Below are 19,383 nucleotides of genomic sequence, written 5' to 3' on the forward strand. Positions count from 1 at the left end.
TATATTTAAGCACTTGCATTTTAAGCTGATATTAAATAAGCATTATAGGTGGCTGCACCCGAGAGTGAGTGCCTGATAGCGTCTGATCTTGGAAGCTAAGCAGGGCCGTGCCTAGTTAGTACTTGGATGGGAAACCAACTTGAAAGACCAGGGGCCGCTAGCCTCAGCCTCTGAGGTTGTGTCAGGAAGGGCATCTGGTGTAAAACTTGTGCCAAATCAAGTATAGTATATCAATTGATCCACTGTGGCAACCCCGAGTGGGAGCAGCCAAAAGATAAGAAAAAAAAAAAAGAAAGAATTATAAATGTGAACTTAAATACTTCTGAATTCAAGGGAAAGGTAGAGGTTAAGATCAGAATTCCCAGCTATGTGCACATCCGTTTCCATTATACAGTGGAGTACCTCAGAGTGTCACATTCATTGAAGTTACTGCAAAACCCCCATGGGATGTATCCTTCAATTGCGCAACAGCCTTACAGTGAGGGAAAAAATTATTTGATCCCCTGCTGATTTTGTACGTTTGCCCACTGACCTTCAAATACTTATTTCACTCATTAAAATGCAAATCCATTTATAACTTTTTTGAAATGCGTTTTTCTGAATTTTTTTGTTGTTATTCTGTCTCTCAATGTTCAAATAAACCTACCATTAAAATTATAGACTGATCATTTCTTTGTCAGTGGGCAAACATACAAAATCAGCAGGAGATCAAATACTTTTTTCCCTCACTGTATAAAATCCGACATGCTGTTCTGCCACCAGGGGTCATCAAAACGCTCCCTCATTACTACTCTACAGAATGTGAATACAGTGGGGAGACCAAAAACAAGTAGTGCATTATCACACAATTTTGAATCTTGCAGGGAATTATATCATAAAGTGTTACATGGTGGATGTAACATAACCTTGCCCATATAGCATATTTCACCAAACTATTTACCTGGTTTTGAGAAGCTAACTTTAGGGACGATAATTAGATATTATGGAAAGAACATCTTGCAAGGCTTATGACCATAAAGATTAACACATATCACATATCTCAGGAAAGAAGTTAGAAAGAAAACTATCACCAGGATTCAGAATTTTATTAATATTAAATAAGGTTTGTGGGCAATGTGAATTTGTATCGATTACATGTACAGACAACTATTTTCTGATATGAAAGCAGACAGTCTCTCAAAATTTCCATAAAAGTCTATAATTTATTCTTCTTCCACATATGGGCTAATGGATAGATTCAATCATCAAAGCATCAGCTTTACTTTTAAAAAGTTAAAGCTTAAATGGTGCATATCTAAAATATTATAGCACAATACCGAAAGACCATTTAGATGCTCTACAGAACTGCCCAAAATAACATTTTGAGGATGGTCCAGAAAAACAGTAATCAGCAGTAGTGGATGGAGAAAGACCATGAACAATCAAGAATAGATCTCAGTGTAGGGTCAGACAAAGAACTGAAAATTCTACGAAAACAGGAGAATGATCAGATAAGTTGTTCCCAATTGTAATAATGAGATCCAACACATAGCCATGAGAGCAAGTATGGCCATGTTTGGATAAACTGTGTCCAAAAGACGCAAAACCTAATGGTCTGGTTTTGGATGTGCAACTATACAGGTACTGCCGCAGATCTGGATTTCACGTATCTAGTCAGGATCTCTTAAACATGGAATACAACACCATAAGTTACTAAATTAATAAACACCATGTACAACTTGCTAGAATTAAAACATATATTTGTGAGCACTAATTTCAAATCTGATATATCACACAGCTGCTGTCGCAACCATATGTCATCTTTAACCTTCTGATGCACCTTCAAAAAAGTCAATGGGAATGTTAATGGCTCTTGGGTGCATCAAAGGGTTGATTTTCTAAGCAAAAATATTGTCAACTAGACTTCATTAAACCACAATACAGCTGACCACAAAGAGGGGAGACAGGATGTTTAACTGTGCCACTGTACTGAAGCCACATTACCTGAAGAGGTAATGCAACAAGAAAAGGATACATATGCAACCATGCAGGGTGTAGGCGCAGAGGGTAGGTGTGATGTGTGGTTTAATTAGAACAGCCACAGGGTATTGTCTTGTTCATGGCAGAGCTGGCTATTAACGTACAGCTTGTCCACTGCAATAACAGCCCTGGAACCTGTGTCAATGACACAGCAGAGATCCAAACTTCTAAGGTCTTTCTCTCAGCTCTTCACCAGTTCCTTATGTTTAAAGTACTCCAATTTTTTGCAACAATGGGTCTTGAGCGTCAGTTATCTGATCTCTTCCCTCCCAGCCAGTGCACTCAGTGGAAGGAGATATTCTTGACTGTGTCCACGGGGAGTTTCATTTGAGTTAGTATAAATTCTTTCATTGTAGCCTCGGAGTCCTCTTATGCCCACTCCAGGGTCCCAAAAACAAAAAACAGATTGTCTCTTATACTGCGTACCTGACGGTCTAGAAGTAACTCTTTCAAAACTTTATTTTCTTCCAAGAGTCGCATCATTCCCTCTGCGAGGGACCTGATGGATCCTCAAAAGGTTTCGTTCTCAGCCGTGAGTGAGATCACTTGCTGCTGGCTGAATTCTAGAGACTTGCAGAGAGTCTGAAATTCTTTGTGGAGGACTTCCAGAAGTGACACCTGTGCGTCTAAACTTAAAAGGCTTTTATTAATAACTTACAGGACCTCTCTGAACTCTCTGTCAGGTGATGATTCTGCTCCTTGGGAGTCTTTCAGGTGGCTTCGCTTGGAGAAACAGCTCACACCATGACCAGTCGGTGATAACACTAGACAATATAGTCCCTCCAGACTCTCCTTGTCCAGTATTGCTTATGTCAAACTTGTTGAAGGTTTTAATAAGATAATCAATAATATTCCAGCGGCTTGGATTAACCTGGTGGAGTGTAAAAATTACTTGATTGTAATTGCTGTTAATAGCATGCCGCCATGTTGAGTTTTGAACGTACTCTCGTCTGGTATGAGTTATAGATTATAGATTTGCATTCACAGAAATCCCTTTTCTCTTGCTCCCTTCATTTTCAAACCAGAGTCAAGTTCGTATCTACGTTTGCAGTTTGAACAGGAATGTTTTAGGAAAGAGGGTTGGCTGATTTGACTCATGGAGTCAAGCAAAACATTTCCAAAATATTAAATTTAGATTTACACACAATAATCACAGTTTACAGCAAACCCTTACTTTTCTTTACTTCAGTTTGTAAGTATGTATTTATAGTGCCTCTATATGTGTGAGTGTAAGCTGAGCGCCACCAACACAGACATTATAGTGTTCCACATGCTGTGCTATGGTACAAATGACGAACAGTGATGGTGAGAGGCAACTTACTGCAGCAGAGTGTGACACTTTGAACCACTACTACCGTACATGTTCCTACCCCTAATGCAATCTATTGAATTTTAAGGTCTCAACTTGGTTTAAGGTTTGGGTCAAGTTAGGTTTAGGGTAAGATTAGAATTTAGGGATTGTGGTTAGGCAAATAGTGGTTACTACTAATGTCTCCAGAAATTTTAAAAAGTCTATGTATAAACTCCCAATAAGGGAGGGAAACAAAATCATGTACATGTGTTACCTGGATGGAGGCAGATGCCACTTGTCCAGCCTGGTCAAAATCAAGGGACACTACATGGGAGAAGTGGCTAGCGTTGGTGTTCATTGCAGTGGAGCTGTTGCCAAAAGATTCCAGAATGGTGTAGACCGCCTGCCACTTCTCAGCTGTGTCATAAAAAAAAAAAAGTTTTATCACAAAGACAGAATCTATTGTTCCAAACTACATGCTAGTAAGTTTCAGAAGGTAATTATACACAGTACTGATCATAAACTGAAAAAAAAACACCAACTCTTACTGTGGGTGCATAGTATAAAATTAATAAACTGAAAAACTCCATCAGCTGTTAAAACATTTTGATTGAAAACAGGCACTATGGAATTACTGTTTTTGATTTACAGAAGACAAAATAATGAACTCAGGACATTTACAAAACATAATGAAAAAGACATATAATTAGGGTAATATCACCATGAGAGTAGTGTTAACTTATAGTCATTGAAATGAGCATTTTCTCTGTTTTATTACTTATGATTTGCATTTGTTTTGGTCATTGTGGCCAATACGATTCTGATTGAGGATGGGGTAAGCTGTTTCTCTCCTCCCGGACCATCAGCACTGGATCCCCCCCAAGGCTGTGCCCTTTCTCCTCTGCTATTCTCCCTGTACACCAACGGCTGCACATCTGGTCACCAGTCTGTCAAACTCCTGAAGTTTGCAGACGACACTACCCTCATCGGCCTCATATCTGATGGGGAAAAGTCGGCCTACAGCAGTGAGATGGACCGTCTGGTGTCACGGAGCAGCACTAACAACCTGGAGCTCAACTCTCCCAAGATAGTGGAGATGATTGTGGATTTCAGGAAGGACCCAGCCCCCCTCCACCCTGTCATCCTCTGTGACACTCCAGTGACCTCTGTCTAGTCCTTCCACTTCCTGGGCACCACCATCACCCAGGAACATCAGCTCCCTCACCAAAAAGGCTCAGCAAAGAATGTACTTCCTGCGGCAGCTGAAGAAGTTTCACCTCTCTTCAAAGATGTTGGTGAACTTCTACACTACTCTCATCGAATCTATCCTTACATCCTCCATCACGGTCTGGTTTGCTGCAGCCACAGCCAAGGACAAGGCCATGCTGTAGCGTGTCATCCACTCTGCTAAAAAGGCGATCGGCTGCAGTCTCCCATTTCTCCAGGGGCTGCACATCTCCAGGACGCGGAGCCAGACTGGACCAGACCCCTCTCATTCCAGACAAGAAGTCTTTCAGTCCCTCCACTCTTGCAATAGGCTCCGGCCCTTGTGCTGTGTGTTTCTGTACAGCTTGCTTACAAATTAGCTCTAGTCTAACACACCTAAAAACTAACTAGATTCTCTGTACAAGTCCTAAATTGCTGCATATTCCTGTAGTAGTCAAGTACCATTCCTTTGTTTCCAGCACTTCTTGATATTTCAAGACCTAACTTGTTACTTCAGACTCACTAGCCTACCAGTTAGCTCTGGTAGCTAATAGTATGGCTTGGCCCTCTCTTCCTCTCTCTCTCTCTCTCTCCTGGTCGGTGTGTCACAACTACCTGCCGTAGTGATAATAATAACTGTAATAAGTGTGAGGTTCTGGTAGCTTTGGAGGCCAGGATCAATTAATTGGAAGCGTGGCTCCACACCACACAAAAAGTCAGCTAGCTAATCCCCACTAACTGGTGTGGAGACACCAAGCACAGGGCCAGTGGTAGCTCTAGAGCAACCAAATAGGACAGGCTTGGGTAACGGTCCAATGGAAACATGCTGCTAAGCAGAAGTCCACGGCTCGTACCCTACTTGTTCACGTTTCTAACAGATTTTCCCCATTCAGTGACAAACCCACTGAGAAACTGACTGTGGTAATTGGCAGCTCCATAGTCAGAAACGTATTTCAAGCTGCAGGCTAAGACTAATTATAAATATGGTAAGATTATTATTCACAATGACACCTGATGCCAATTGGAGGTCACTAAGATTAATGTTGCATTGGTGTGTAACTTTGCCGAAACATCAAAACATACATCATAAGATAACACGAGTTATTCATAAAAACCTAATAAAAATTAAGACCACTCTCTTACTGAACAGAAAAACAGAAAAGTCAAACATGGATTATTACATATCAGGTCTCTTTTAAATCTCTGTTAGTAAATGATCACGATAAGTAAATAATTCACACATAAAACAAACATAGAATTGTCCTCTTTCACCTGTGCAATATTGACAAAATAAGGAAGATCCAGTCCCAAAATAATGCAGAAAAACTAGTGCATGAATTTATTGCTTTAAGGCTAAATTACTTTAACTCACTATTATCATTTTTGGAGCCCTGTGGGAAATTGAGGTTAAACTAAAGTCTATCAGTATTTAAAGGGTTAAAATAATGCTTGTGAGCTGATGTTGAGCTGTCGCGAGACTTAAGTCACCCTCACTGTAGCTCAGATGCTGTTCTGGTTGGTCGGTTTAGGCTGTCAGTGAGACGAACAGTTGTGATTGGCTCGAGGCACAAGCGGGTAAAAGAAAAAAAAAACGAGAGGAGGGAAGTGAGAATTAACTAGCATAAGATGAACGGACCGGATTGGTAATTTGGTCATAGACTGTACGGAGATGTACATGGACGTTGCTGCTCACACGCAGTATGGAGCTCGGGTAAGTGTGTGAGCTTCGTGTAGACAGTGAACGTCGGGAGGCAGGTGCGTCCCTTAGCATTAGCTGAGGCTAGCTGCTGCTGCTCGAGAGAACCTCGTTAGTTAATGGCGGGAAACGAACTTTCACGGAGCCCTCAAAAACTTTTGACCTCCGAGCTGTTTGGAAGCGCTGAGGACTTCACATTTCATCGCACTCAATCTTCAAAGAAGCTGAGGACTTCGCATTGTGTTGCACTCATGTTTTGAGCACACTGAGGAACAGGCCTGCAACGTTTTTATTTTATTTTTCCGTCGGCCCACAGACACGTGAGACTTGTGAGTAACGTTAAAGCGTGAGGGTGTGTGGCTATGGGATTACAGACATTATTGCGTTAATGGTAGTTAATGTGAAAGGGAAACAGTGTGTAGCTGTAATTGGGATGAACTGTGCCTTTCAGAGTAATGTGTTGAAGTTTCTACATTATTAAAGTAAACTATTGAAGGTTGGTTTAGCATTGGAAAAGGGTTTACTCTCAAAGTAGTTATTTCCCTCACAGTTTGTTTCTGTTCATCAGGGGTTGTTAGCTGTGTGTTTTTTCAATAATAAAAATCAGCCAAGCGTTTTGTCTAACTCCACTAAATACCTCTAAGTCTCATTCCCTTTAAAGTAGAACAACATAGGTTAGGTTGTTAATTTTGCAATTATCCACCATTCGGTACACCTTTGTGGTATGTTGGGTAAACGAACCCAAAGGACCCCTCCATTCTGATTAGCTTGGTGTATATGCTTTTAAGGTAGAGTGGTGAAGGTGCTACATCATAATGTCCCAGTATCTCCATAAAAAGCCTCCAGTTAATCCGGAATACTACAGCCAGAGTTCTGACTGGAACTGGAGAGATCACATTTCTCCTATATTAGCTTCTCTTCACTGGCTCCCAATCCAGAATGGAATTTAAAGTCCTTCTCTTCACATACCAATCCCTTCATGATCAAGCTCCTTCATACCTTAAAGACCTCATAGTACCATATCATCTCAATGGAGCACTTCACTCTGAGTGCAGGTCTACTTGTGGTTCCTAGAGTTTCCAAAAGTAGAATGGGAGGCAGAGCATTTAGCTAACCAATCTCTTCTCTACTTTAAAAGTTAAAACTTTCATTTTCGACAAAGCTTATAGTTGGAGCTTGTTCATGTGACCCTAAACCATCCCTTAGTTATACTGCTATAGGTTTAAACTGCCTGAGGACTTCCCATCATGCACCAAGCTCTTCTCTTCTCACTCCTGTCATCTGCTCCCACTTTAATATGCCACCATTGAATGTCACTAACTGTGCCTTTTCTCTCCCATAGTTTGGGCTCTCTCTCTGAACCTTCTGCAGGTATCACTGGTCCTGAAGCTGTATATTACCGGGCTCGGTTTGTGCAGGCATTTGTCTTTACTGATCGGAGAGAGGAGAGAAAAAAAGAACAACTTGGACTTAACGTATTTGCCATAGCTGTGCAAACAGTTTACCTGCCATACATCTGTGGATGGAAGGAACAACCAACTTTCTGTCCATTGTATCTATTTTGTCATGACTCTGCTCCCCTCTTTACTGTCTCATGACTCACCAGAGAAGATTTTCCCTGTGCTGCCAGCGATAGAGACCAGGTACTGAACTAGGTGCTGGCAGTTGGTGGTCTTGCCGCTGCCGGACCTGCCCAGCAGCACGATGGACTGATCCTGCCGAGTGGTGAGCAGGTTTCGGTACGCGGACTGTGCCACAGAGTAGATATGAGGAGCTGAGTCCTCACGCCGACAGCCTTTAAACATATGCATCACCTGACGGGAAAAGGGAAAAATACACACATCAGGGGGAGGAGCACAAAGAGGCAAACACAAAAGCAGAGACGTACTGAAATAAATGGTCTTATACTTGTATAGCGCTTCTCTACACTCAAGTGCACTCACACTATTTTGCCTATTCACACACACAATCACAATCTTAAGGCATACTGTGAGAAGCACATTAGCAGAGCAGCAGCAGTTGCTCTGTTGCGGAACAACAGGCATTCAGATAAAAGCATTGCTCTTTGTAATATGAACACAAATTGCACTAAAACTGTGACGAAATTTATATTAGGAACACTATTTATTTGCAAATATTAATTGGTTCTGTCTTCTTTCTCTCTCCATCTCTGTTTTTTGGCTTTTTATCAAGTTTAGCCATCTTTTTGTACTTTTTAAGTGGTTATGTCCTCTATTTGATCAAGAACAGAGAGAATTGACTAACTGGCTTCAGACCTTCCCTATGCAGGTAGTGCTGCTAAATGACCTGATATTACAGACTCCCATTACAAGACAATGCATAAGATGGAGCATGTTTGCACAGACAACCACAGCCAATTCTCTGAACTGAACATACAGAGCTCTCTAAAAAAGCCTTATTGTGTGCTGCAAAATCAGCAAGTAAAGTGTAGCAAAGAAGTCCACAAACTTCAACACTTATGACTACATATTGTTTATTAACAGTGACATTTTACTTGTATGTTATGTATGTGCTTGTAGACAGAAATTTACACAATACATTTGTAAATGTAGTAAACATTTTTAGGCCTAACAGATAATTAGGCATTTTAGCAATAGCTAACGTGTCCATACATTTCCTTATGCTCCTGGGTGATTTTTACTTGGCCATAGCTGCCCTAAACCAGCAACACTGGTGATTAGATTGCCCTATACCTGGCACTGCCAAATTTTGAGTTTTCCTCTAACTTGAGTGCTTGCTTCAGTGCTTGCTTTATCTGGAGATTATCCATGTCTCAAACATGGATACTAATAGGATTTGGACCCACCTTCCTGTCTGGCCTACCCGATGCTCCTGAAGTGAAGTCTTCAGTCTTCCCCTTATTAAAAATTTTGTCGACCCTGTGGGGTCTGAAGGGTGTTTTGGGGCCTTGGACAAGTTTTGACATGCCCTGACATTTGTGCTTTTTTCAGTTGCTTTTAAACATATTGACTAAAGTCTGATAACACTGTAATCAGCACAAACTGGGCTACAATAATATGTGAGCAGCAAGTTTACACATGATTATATTTTTGAGAAAACAGTGTTTATGCATGGTTAGTGAAAAACTACAATTAAGTCACTGAAATAAGACCATGAAACACAAACAGAACATTGGTTCACAAAACTTTTAAGAACTGCATATTGTAGCCAAAAGTGTTTTCAACATGTGAAAATCATCTTGTTCACTCATTCACAAAAAACAATACACTGATTGAAGAAGACACTTTTTGTTTAGAAAAGACATATGTAGGAAGGTGTGTCTGATCATGAATAATGTGATTTACCTGAGAAAACAAAGACATGCATAATGAGCCTTTCAGTCAGAAATGTGGCTGTGAATTAGTGCAATACAATGCAGATGCAAACGTTCATCATCTGAGTCGCGTTTTTCCATATTTATATTTATTTCCATATGAACAGTGCACTCAGTGCGAGGCGGGATCACATTAGCTATAATGAGGTGAGACAGGAGAAACGGTACCGTGTCCTTACTTTCATACGGATTACATAAAAAGAGATGATTTGTTTTTTATTTGAATTGTTTCGTTTAAAAGAAGACATTTCAAGCTTTCTAGCCATATGACGATGTGTAAATTAATACTGAGCAGGTACAAAAGTTTGTCATTTTCTTTGTGCGGGGTCAATCGGTATTGACCCGTTCTGCAGATCGTATGCTCTGCTGTGACCCTGTTGCTTTTGCCTATTAAACTTGCCATCCTATAACCTGAGATTTGCCTCCTAGTACTTTTTGGCATGGCATATATTACTTTTGGAATACCTCTTGTCTTTTCTCTGTTTTTTTTATTGGTATTTGTCTATTATGCCAAGCCTTGTGAGCTGCTAAACAGTCTTTCGTTTTTTAAAAAACTAATAAAAATCTATTCTATTCTATTCTACTATGATGCACATAGATGTTTAATATACCTGCCGTGATCTGCAGCCTATTTATTTCTTATAAATGGTCAAATTTTTTAATGAATAAATTCTTTTTTTTTAAATTTGTGTTTCTGGGTATTTCGTGATCTTCCTGCATGTAATTGTTCCTATGTATGGGCTATCTTCTTTTTTTTTTTTTTTTCCACATCCACGTAAAATCTCACTTGATGTTCCTTTATGCTACCTGTCAGTTATCTGCCTGGGAACCCCAAAAATATCATATTAAGCTTACCTTCTCAGAGTACATGGAGGGTGTACTAAGGGGGTTGATAACCACCATGTTGGGTCCAGCGTAGGTGTGAATGAGATTACCTCCATAGCGCTGCCTCAGGCAGTGCATCACACTGGATTCATTCAGATAGAGAAGTGAAGCTAGGTCTTCTGATTGGTCATGTGATGGAGGGTTAGCCTACAAACGAGAGAGAAATGATGATTCAACTAGCAACAGCCATATGTGTAACCCGAATTTTTAACTGGATCAGGGAAAACCCCTGGACTATTAGCTGAAAATTTAACTAGTTTAAGAGTTAGTGTAAACTGACCCAGGAAGAGAACAACATATAAATTTAAGAATTTAAGGGTCAAGCAAGGGCATCAGCATGAAAGAATGTTCCCAAAACCAAAGGGAAAACCCACAAGTAACTAGCTTGTAAAACCTTCGATTCCAAATCACTAACCTGCTTCCAGGTTTGCAATCCTTTAATCAAACCCATAGTTCATACATTTAAAAAACCCTGGAGGTATACCATTATTGCTGATGTTACAGTCCAAAATCTCTATGGAGCCACTATGGCATAAGTAATTATTTGCATAAAATGTGTGATTGTAGGGAGGGTGTGGCCACGCAATAATTTGCAATGGCAGGCAAATTGTTTCACTGGTAAGACCTATAGCTGTGTGTGTGTAACTTAGAGGACAACGTACATTTGGCAGAAAGTTTTCCCACTGGTTTGCATTGCAACCAGAAGTTGTGCGTGCAATAGATTCAACTTTTGGCCATTGCCTTGTTTTTCATACACACCTAGTGTGCTAGTTTTGTCATTTACCTTTATTTATTCTTGAAATATCCAAGAAGGCCAGACTGAGAGTTCCCACTGGAACATTTCATGTTTTTCTATCTAGTCAGTGAATTTGCAACTTTCTCTTGCTTTTATGTGCGTCTCTAAATTATTACACCTCTCTCTGATGCTGTAATTAGTTCTGCTTTGTTCCAAGATCAGTCTGTGGCCTTAGAGTTAATCTAGTGCTAACCTACTGTTAATGTAAACCTTTGACAAGACCAAATATGTTCATGGCTGAGCTCAAAATATTCAGGGCTCATACCCCACATGAATACGCCTAACAAGTGCTCATACTCACATCTTACAATTTGGGAACTTCAGTAAATTATGCCTTAGCATCTAGGGAGAAAAATTATAACATAGAGTTCACTGCTACATCCATTATGTATCTGAGAGTTGGGATAACATGGTTCCATTAGCCTGAAGCCCTGGGTTTTCAACACCACCATAAGGGCACCCATCTTGGGTGATAAAAAAATGCAACCATAATCTGTAATCTATATGTCACTCATTCACTCACTTCTCTTAAGGCGTTAAAAGACAACAATGCGTTGTGCACAAGGAAGGAGTGGCCGGGGAAGTATCAAAATTAGGGGCTGAAATATCAATATTTTATTGTTTTTAAAAATATCAATATATATCTAAATATCGATTTTCTTCCTATAGCTGCTAAATGTATTTAGCATCATGTCTTAGCTTTTGGTGCAATGCGAAACACATATACAGTCATACAGCAATTTTCCAGTATTGGGTTGCAGTTAAATGTCAGGCACAAGTATTAGTGTTAGTACAACAGAACCTATAACATTCACCCAACAAAGTGAGACCCTCATAGTCCAACCAAATTCCATTTTTTCTGTGCTCTTGGTGATCTTTATATTCTCATTGTCAATATCTTGGCTGTTTTGTTTCTTAAAAACTCAAAATGCCAAGAAATAATACAAAAACCTGATGTCTACACAAATATTTAAAAAATATTACTCTATAAAAGCATAAAAAATTGTATAGATGAACATTTTAACTTGCTGAAAAAAAACAGAGTCATAGTATTGCACCATTAACCATTAACCAGCATCTACCACTCACCTTTTCTACATCATCTTCATCCACATTCAGTTTTGTCCCATCATGCTCCAGTTTGATGTTCACTTTGCCCTCCGGCTGCGTATTCACCACTGTGGCTGTGTACAGAAGACACATGATACACGGATACATAATTCTTAATTGGCTCATTTAAAGGCAAAACCAAAGCAGGAAAAGTTGATGATTCTTATTTAAAAGTCAAAGTTGCAGACTAATACATGGCTAAAGCCAGAACTTCTTAGGCCACTTACAAGCTTTTATGAACCTAGTAACGACCCAATAAGCACTTTTATTTGCTCTTTCTGAGATTTAGACACCAAGACTGTTATTCTCTTGTCTGTGTATGGAGGCTGGACTTGAACCATCTTTTTGCACCAGTTTGTCCAGCCACCTTGTATCCTTGTGCTTTATGCAGCCTCCCTAGCAGACTACAGTATAAAAGAGCACACTTGGTAGTTTGGTAAAAAATATTGCAGATGTCAAAGGAGCTAAGCCACCTTAGGAGGAAAAGTTGCCCTTTTTTATATAAAGTGTCTGTGTTAAGTGACCAGTCCAACTTATTTAGTCAGCACAACAAAAGCTGTCTAAATAAGGAGAGGGCTTAGACCTCCTAAAATCTCTGTGGATTTAGAGATGTTCAGTACTAGGCAGTTTTTGTGACTCCAGTCACTAAAGGATTTTATCAGGCCCCTGTGCTCCTTGTATTGTCTATACGTGATATAAACAACAGTAGCAGTATTGTCAGAATACGTCTAAATGTCGCAATACTCTGGATTGTACATAAAGTCTGCTGTGTACAGCGTGTACAGGAATAAAGCTAAAACGGTTCCCTGTGGAGCCCATGTGCTGCTCAAAACTGTACCACAGATGCAGTTCCCCAGCCTGACGAACTGTGACCCTTCTGTCAGGTAATCTGTGATCCAGGAAACAAAGGAGATACCTATCCCCATCCCTATTGAATGCACTTGAAAAATCAAATATCATAATTGTCACATAACTAGAGAGACGCCTGTAGAGGACAGCATCATCCACACCACTATTGTGTGTTTGAAAATCATCCCCTCCAAGACCTTCGTAGAATGGGATATAAGAACCACCAGCCTATAGTCATTTAGTTCAGCCAGACACTTTACCTACAAGAACAATACAAAGTTTTTTCCACAGAGCCAGGACCAACTGTAGACTCAGGTTTAAGATCCTGTGTATAGCCTCGCACAATTGGGCAGCTTTCAACATACACAATCTGGGCCAGCTGTCTTCCCATTGCACAGTCTTTGTAACTGCAGCCTTACCCCTGTTACTGTGACAGATTTTGGAGCATGCCCAGGTGAGGGAGGGGGCATAGCTGCAGTGATGGAGATGCACACATGTGGGGGTCAAGGAGGAGGAGGAGATGAAGGAGGTTACATTGAGGAAGAATGAGTGGGTATGGCTTGACAGGCTTTGGCATAAAATACATTTGCCGCAGTGTAAAATATGTTGAAGAGCTTCTTGAGTTCTTGGCTCTGTCCACATCACCCACTGGTGCTTGGCTGTTCCTTTTTTTGTAGCCAGTGAAGTTTTTAATTCCCCTCCACACCTCTCTGATGATGTGCTGTAGATTTCTCTCTGTTTCGCTTTTGTAGTCCTCCTTAGCCTGCTTCAATCTCCTCTTCATCTCATGTTGCAGGTTTGAGCTTTTTTTGTCTCCATCTTTAAATGCCTCCTTTTTCTGGTTAGTGATCCAGGGAAACAGCACAAAAACTTTGTAGGTATAACAGCATCTCTACAGAAATTGATGTAATTTTCAAAAAGAGCTCCAAATACTAAAAACAGCCATCACTTTCAGTGTCTGAAGAAAGGAATAAGCGTGGTTTTAAGTATTCATCTAGTTTCTTAGGTGAAACATCTTCACAAACACTTCACGTTTTTCAAGAAGGAAGAAACATATCAAGTACAGAGATCTGACTCACTGGTGTGGCTTTAATTGTTTTTTTTTTTTAAACAGTTAATTGCTAAACCAGATTCTGCATTTACATCATACATAGCCTATAAGGGATTTGTAGAAAATAAAAAAATGAAAAACCACCAGCCTTATCCTTTAAGTATCCGTCCATCCATCATCTATACCTGCTTATTCCTAACCAGGGTCACAGGGATCTGCTGGAGCCTATCCCAGCTCTCTTTGGGTGAAAGGCAGGGGTACACCCTGGACAGGTCACCAGTCCATCACAGGGCCACATAGAGACAAACAACCTCACACACTCACACTCACTCCTATGGGCAATTTAGAGTCACCAATCAACCTGACATACATGTTTTTGGACTGTGGGAGGAAACCAGAGTACCTGGAGAAAACCCACACAAGCACAGGAAGAACATGCAAACTCCACACAGAAAGGCTCCTGCCGAGTTATGAACCCAGGACTTACTTGCTATGAGGCAACAGTGCTAACCACTAAGCTACCTTGATGCCCTATCCTTTAAGTATTTTAAACATAGTTTATTTTTAAAAATTCAAATGTATTCATTCATGAAACTGTGACAGCAACATTACCCACAACAAAGTATGATATTTTGTACAGTTGCATGTAAATATGGTGATAGCACTATGCATGCAAAAATAAACTAACAACAACAACAATAATAATAATAATAATAATAATAATAATAAACTAAGTAATTCCAGCTCACCCAGGGAGAAGCCATCTTTGTGGACTAGCCAGACTTTCTCTGATCCATACCAGACTTGTTCTGCTGCAATTTGCTCTTCTGTCTTCACCTGGTAGACAGAAAGAACAATGAAAAAAAAAATTACAGAACTCAATTATGAACTCATAGTCACAACTGGTCTTCTGAAAGCACCAGTGTTTCTAGTCTTGATACCAGCACATACTGAAAAGCTATGAAATAAAAGCTTGTCAAAATAATGACTATGCAGTGGATGGCTGTTGACTCAAAGGTCTCACAGTCCAACTGCATGCTTGTTCTAGTTGAAACTGTGTTTGCGTGTGACTAACTTTAAACCAGTGTGAAAGGAGTTTAATGCAATACCTATGACCAAAACGCTGAATACAAATGAAAGGAAAGTGAGGATGGTGGACAATAAAACTGGAATAAACTATTAAACAAAATTCAAGATATAAACGTATAAGAAATAAATAGCAAAAAGCAAATACATAAAATGAATAATTTTTGGACATAATCAAAGGAACTTAAGTCATAACTATTGTTGACTGCTTAAACTTTTTACACAATTATAAGAAAGGAGGAGGGTAATCATGAGATGAGCTGGTGGTTAATCACCCTACAGGTATAGTGCACACCCAACCTGGGATTGTTTAGTTGCAAGACGAGATGCCTGAAGGAAGGCCAGAGGATCTTCTTCCTCTGATCCCTGATAATTGGGTCAGCATGAGGAAGTCAAAGGTCACAGTTATACTTGAGCAATAAATGTTATACAGGCACACACAAATAGTTAAAATAATATATATAAAACACATAGATTATTGGAGGCAACTTTTGCATAAGCATAGGTTGTGTTACTGCATTTACACAAAATGTAGTTCATCATACAACACAATCATCTATAAAAGAGCCTGTTATGATCCACTTATTCATTGTGGCAGATCTGCTTTAACCTTCTGGGGTCTAAGGGTGTTTTGGGGCCCTGGACAAATTTTGACATGCCCTGACATTTGTGCTTTTTCCAGTTGCTTTTAAACATATTATTGACTAAACTCTGATAACACAGCACAAACTGGGCTATAATAATATATGAGCAGCATCTTTATACATGATTGTGTTTTTGAGAAAACAGCGTTTATGCATGGTTAGTGAAAAACTAAAATTTTTAAGTCACTGAAATAAGGCCATAAAACACATACAGAACATTGGTTCACAAGACTTTGGAGAACTGCATCTTGTAGCAGTTTTTAGTAGTGTTTGTTTCAAAATGATGTGAAAGTCAATATAAACAGTGCTCTCAGTGCGAGGTGGGATCACATTAGCTATAATGAGGCGAGAAATCGTCTCATTTAAAAGAAGACATTTCAAGCTTTCTAGGCATTTTTTTTTTTTTTTTCAAAAAATGCACTGTTCTGAATGGCAGCAAGTCTGAGTAGCTTCTGTGTTTTTTCGTATATTTTTTTCTTACTGGCTCAAATAGAATAGTGTACACTAGAGAGGAACTCTCAAAGATATGATACGGAAAAACACCCAATTCTGACTATGCTGAGGAGACCGTTTTGTGGATATAGATACTACATGCCAAGGGAGAGTCCATACATAGTCGCCACTGTTGTTTACATTCCGCTGAAGGCCGCGCCTACAACGACGTGTGACGTCATGCATGATGCTGTTGCTAGGATACAGACCCAGTACCCTGATGCATTCATTGTAATTACAGGGGATCTCAATTTACGTCCCTCCGTCCTCCTGCCTGACTGACTTTGTACAGAAAGGACATTAAAATCTATTCAATGCTAATGTCAAAGAAGCCTACAGGGCTGTACCTCTTCCACCACTAGGGAGATCTGATCACAACATGGTCTATGTTCAGCCCACGTACAAACCTTGTGTGCAGAAGCTTCCTGGTCTTTCAGGAAATGGTCAACAGAGGCAAGGGATTCATTGAGAGACTATTTTGAATGCACAAACTGGGATGTACTGATTGAGGAGCAGGAAATGGACGCTAACATGGACATGAGAGTCAACATCATCACTGACTATAATAATTTCTCTAAAGACATAGTACTCCCAGTTAGGGCAGTAAAGTGCTATCCTTATAATAAACCATGGATCATCAGTGACATTAAAGACCTCCTGAACCAAAAAAAGAGGGCTTTCCAGGACAGGGTTAAGGAGAAGCTGAGGAGTATACAACGGGAGCTCCAAAAGACACTGAGGCGAGCTAAGGTGGAGTACAAGAAAAAGTTGGAATACAAGAAAAAGTTGGAAAAACAGCTGGAGAACGATAATACCAGGGAGGTGTGGAGGAGGGTAAGGACCATCACTGGCTACAAACTGAACAATTCTCAGTGTTTGGGTCGATAGAGCCAATACCTTCAACCAGTATTACATGAGGTTTGACAATGTGGCTACTTCCACCTACATCTCTGCAGTTTCTCCCTCCACCTCTGAAGTTCCTCACTACACCTCATTCTCTATGTCTGCTCCCTCAACCTCCACTGCTGCTTTGTGTACCTCCATGTCTAAGGCTGCTCCCTCCATCATTATTACCTCTACAACTGTTCCCTCCACCATTACCTCTGAGGCTGCCCTCTCCACATATTCAGCTATCTTCCTCTACCTCTGTGGCTGCTCCCTCTACCTCCACCTATGAGGCTGCTCCCTCCACCCCCACCTCTGCAGCTCCTTACTATACTCACTACACCTCATCCTCCATGACTGCTACCTCCATCTCCACCTGTATGGCTGCTCCCTCTACCCGCACCCGCACAATCTGAACAGCCCTGGCTCTAATAACAGAAGAGGTTGGTGCTGAGCTAAGGAGACTTCGGCCAGGGAAGGCAGCAGGACCAGATGGAGTATGTCCAAGGCTTCTGAAAGACTGTGCAGGAAAACTAACTGTCCCTCCTCAGAGGGGGCTAGAGGCTTTGACATCCGTAGCATGAAGACCTTGTCCGTCCTTGCTCCTTGTCCGTCGCATGAGGCTGCAAGTTGAGGAGCATCTTGATCCCCTTCAGTTTGCCTATCAGAAACACATGGGAGTTGCGAGATATGGTGCTTTACATGCTGCAACGGGCATATGCCTATCTGGATGTGCCTGGTTCATATGTGAGGATTATGTTCTTCGACTTCTCCAGTGCTTTCAATACTATACGGCCTCCCATTCTGAGAGTCAAGCTTCTATGTATGGGGGTGGCCCCCTCCGTGACGGCATGGATTATGGACTATTTGACATCCAGACCACAGTATGTCAGGTTGGGGAGATGTGTTTCTGGAACACTGAAATGCAGCACTGGGGCTCCACAGGGGACTATTCTTGCTCCTTTTCTATTCATGGTCTACACATTGGACTTTAGGTATAACTCAGAGTTCTGCCACATTCAAAAGTATTCTGATGATACGGCTGTTGTGGCATGTGTGCGCAGTGGACGGGAGGGGGAGAACAGGGACCTAGTAATCAATCTGTTTTCAAAGGAGGAGAAGTGGGTGTCTGGAAGATCTGTAGTTGAGCCCAAAACAGACAGTTTGACTGAAATGTGAAACCTTCTGTCTAACAGACCAAATGAAAATAATCTCTAGATTATGAAAATAATCTCTAGATTATTTACAAATGATATTATTTTGCAAGCCAATATAGGCATCCAATCATTATGAAAATAATCTCTAGATTATTTTCATTGTTTTAGATATTGTTCCACCAGTTTTGTTTGTATTATATTATTCCAATATATGTAAGATTGAGGCACCATTTCCATTACATCTCCACCAGGTGTCTGTAAATTCAACTTGTGCAAGGTTCAGTGCAATTTGTGGGTGATCTTTAATGGAAGAAAGCTGCTCGCTGAGGGAAAGTAGCTGAAGCTTTGAATCATCTGTTCAGGATTTTTGACCTCCAGGTAGCAGGAGATGATGATGTTAAGGAAGCACATGCACACTAGAAAATTAATAAATTCCACACATAAAAATGTCTAGTTTAGAGATGACAGATGAAAATAAAAACTATGGTGGTCTTCATTGTCTCCTTTGTTGTGTTGCTCCTGGCTTTGCAAGCCAATATAGGCATCCAATCCTTGTCACACTTGGTATTGGTCACAATAATCCTGCCAACTCCTGACATAAGTGGTTCATTAAATTTATGTCATTTTGTGGTTTTGCAACCTACCAAAGGTCCCCATCAAAACATGACAGCAAATGTAAGCTGTGAGAATCTAGCAGTACATTTCAGTTACTGTACTGGTCAAAGGCAATGTGTTTTTATACCCAGTACAATCCTAGTCGCACAGCTTTTTTGTGACTATCTGTAAAGTTTAGTGTAAAGCTGCCTGTCAGCTAATTTTGAGTACCTTACCCAGAAAGCAAGACTGCATTAACTGACTCTA

At 40.4% G+C, this 19,383-nt stretch overlaps 1 protein-coding gene across 8 annotated transcripts in view; it reads right to left on the reverse strand.

Annotated features, from left to right (window-relative positions):
• Nucleotides 1-19,383, reverse strand: part of myo18ab (myosin XVIIIA b) — a 90,590-nt gene that overhangs the window by 57,675 nt on the left and 13,532 nt on the right. For 6 of the 8 annotated variants that reach the window (XM_026298843.1, XM_026298844.1, XM_026298841.2 and 3 more), the window contains 5 exons: nt 15,008-15,095; nt 12,338-12,432; nt 10,423-10,599; nt 7,816-8,026; nt 3,585-3,727 (listed from right to left, as the gene is read on the reverse strand). In XM_026298843.1, coding sequence (XP_026154628.1) covers nt 3,585-3,727; nt 7,816-8,026; nt 10,423-10,599; nt 12,338-12,432; nt 15,008-15,095 — 714 coding nt within the window. Of the gene's footprint in view, nt 1-3,584; nt 3,728-7,815; nt 8,027-10,422; nt 10,600-12,337; nt 12,433-13,626; nt 13,834-15,007; nt 15,096-15,644; nt 15,711-19,383 lie in introns of those variants that run through there. The other 2 variants (XM_026298845.2, XM_026298846.2) reach the window with 2 other exon arrangements.

Source organism: Mastacembelus armatus, chromosome 13, assembly GCF_900324485.2.
Source record: "Mastacembelus armatus chromosome 13, fMasArm1.2, whole genome shotgun sequence".
Lineage (NCBI taxonomy): Eukaryota > Metazoa > Chordata > Actinopteri > Synbranchiformes > Mastacembelidae > Mastacembelus > Mastacembelus armatus.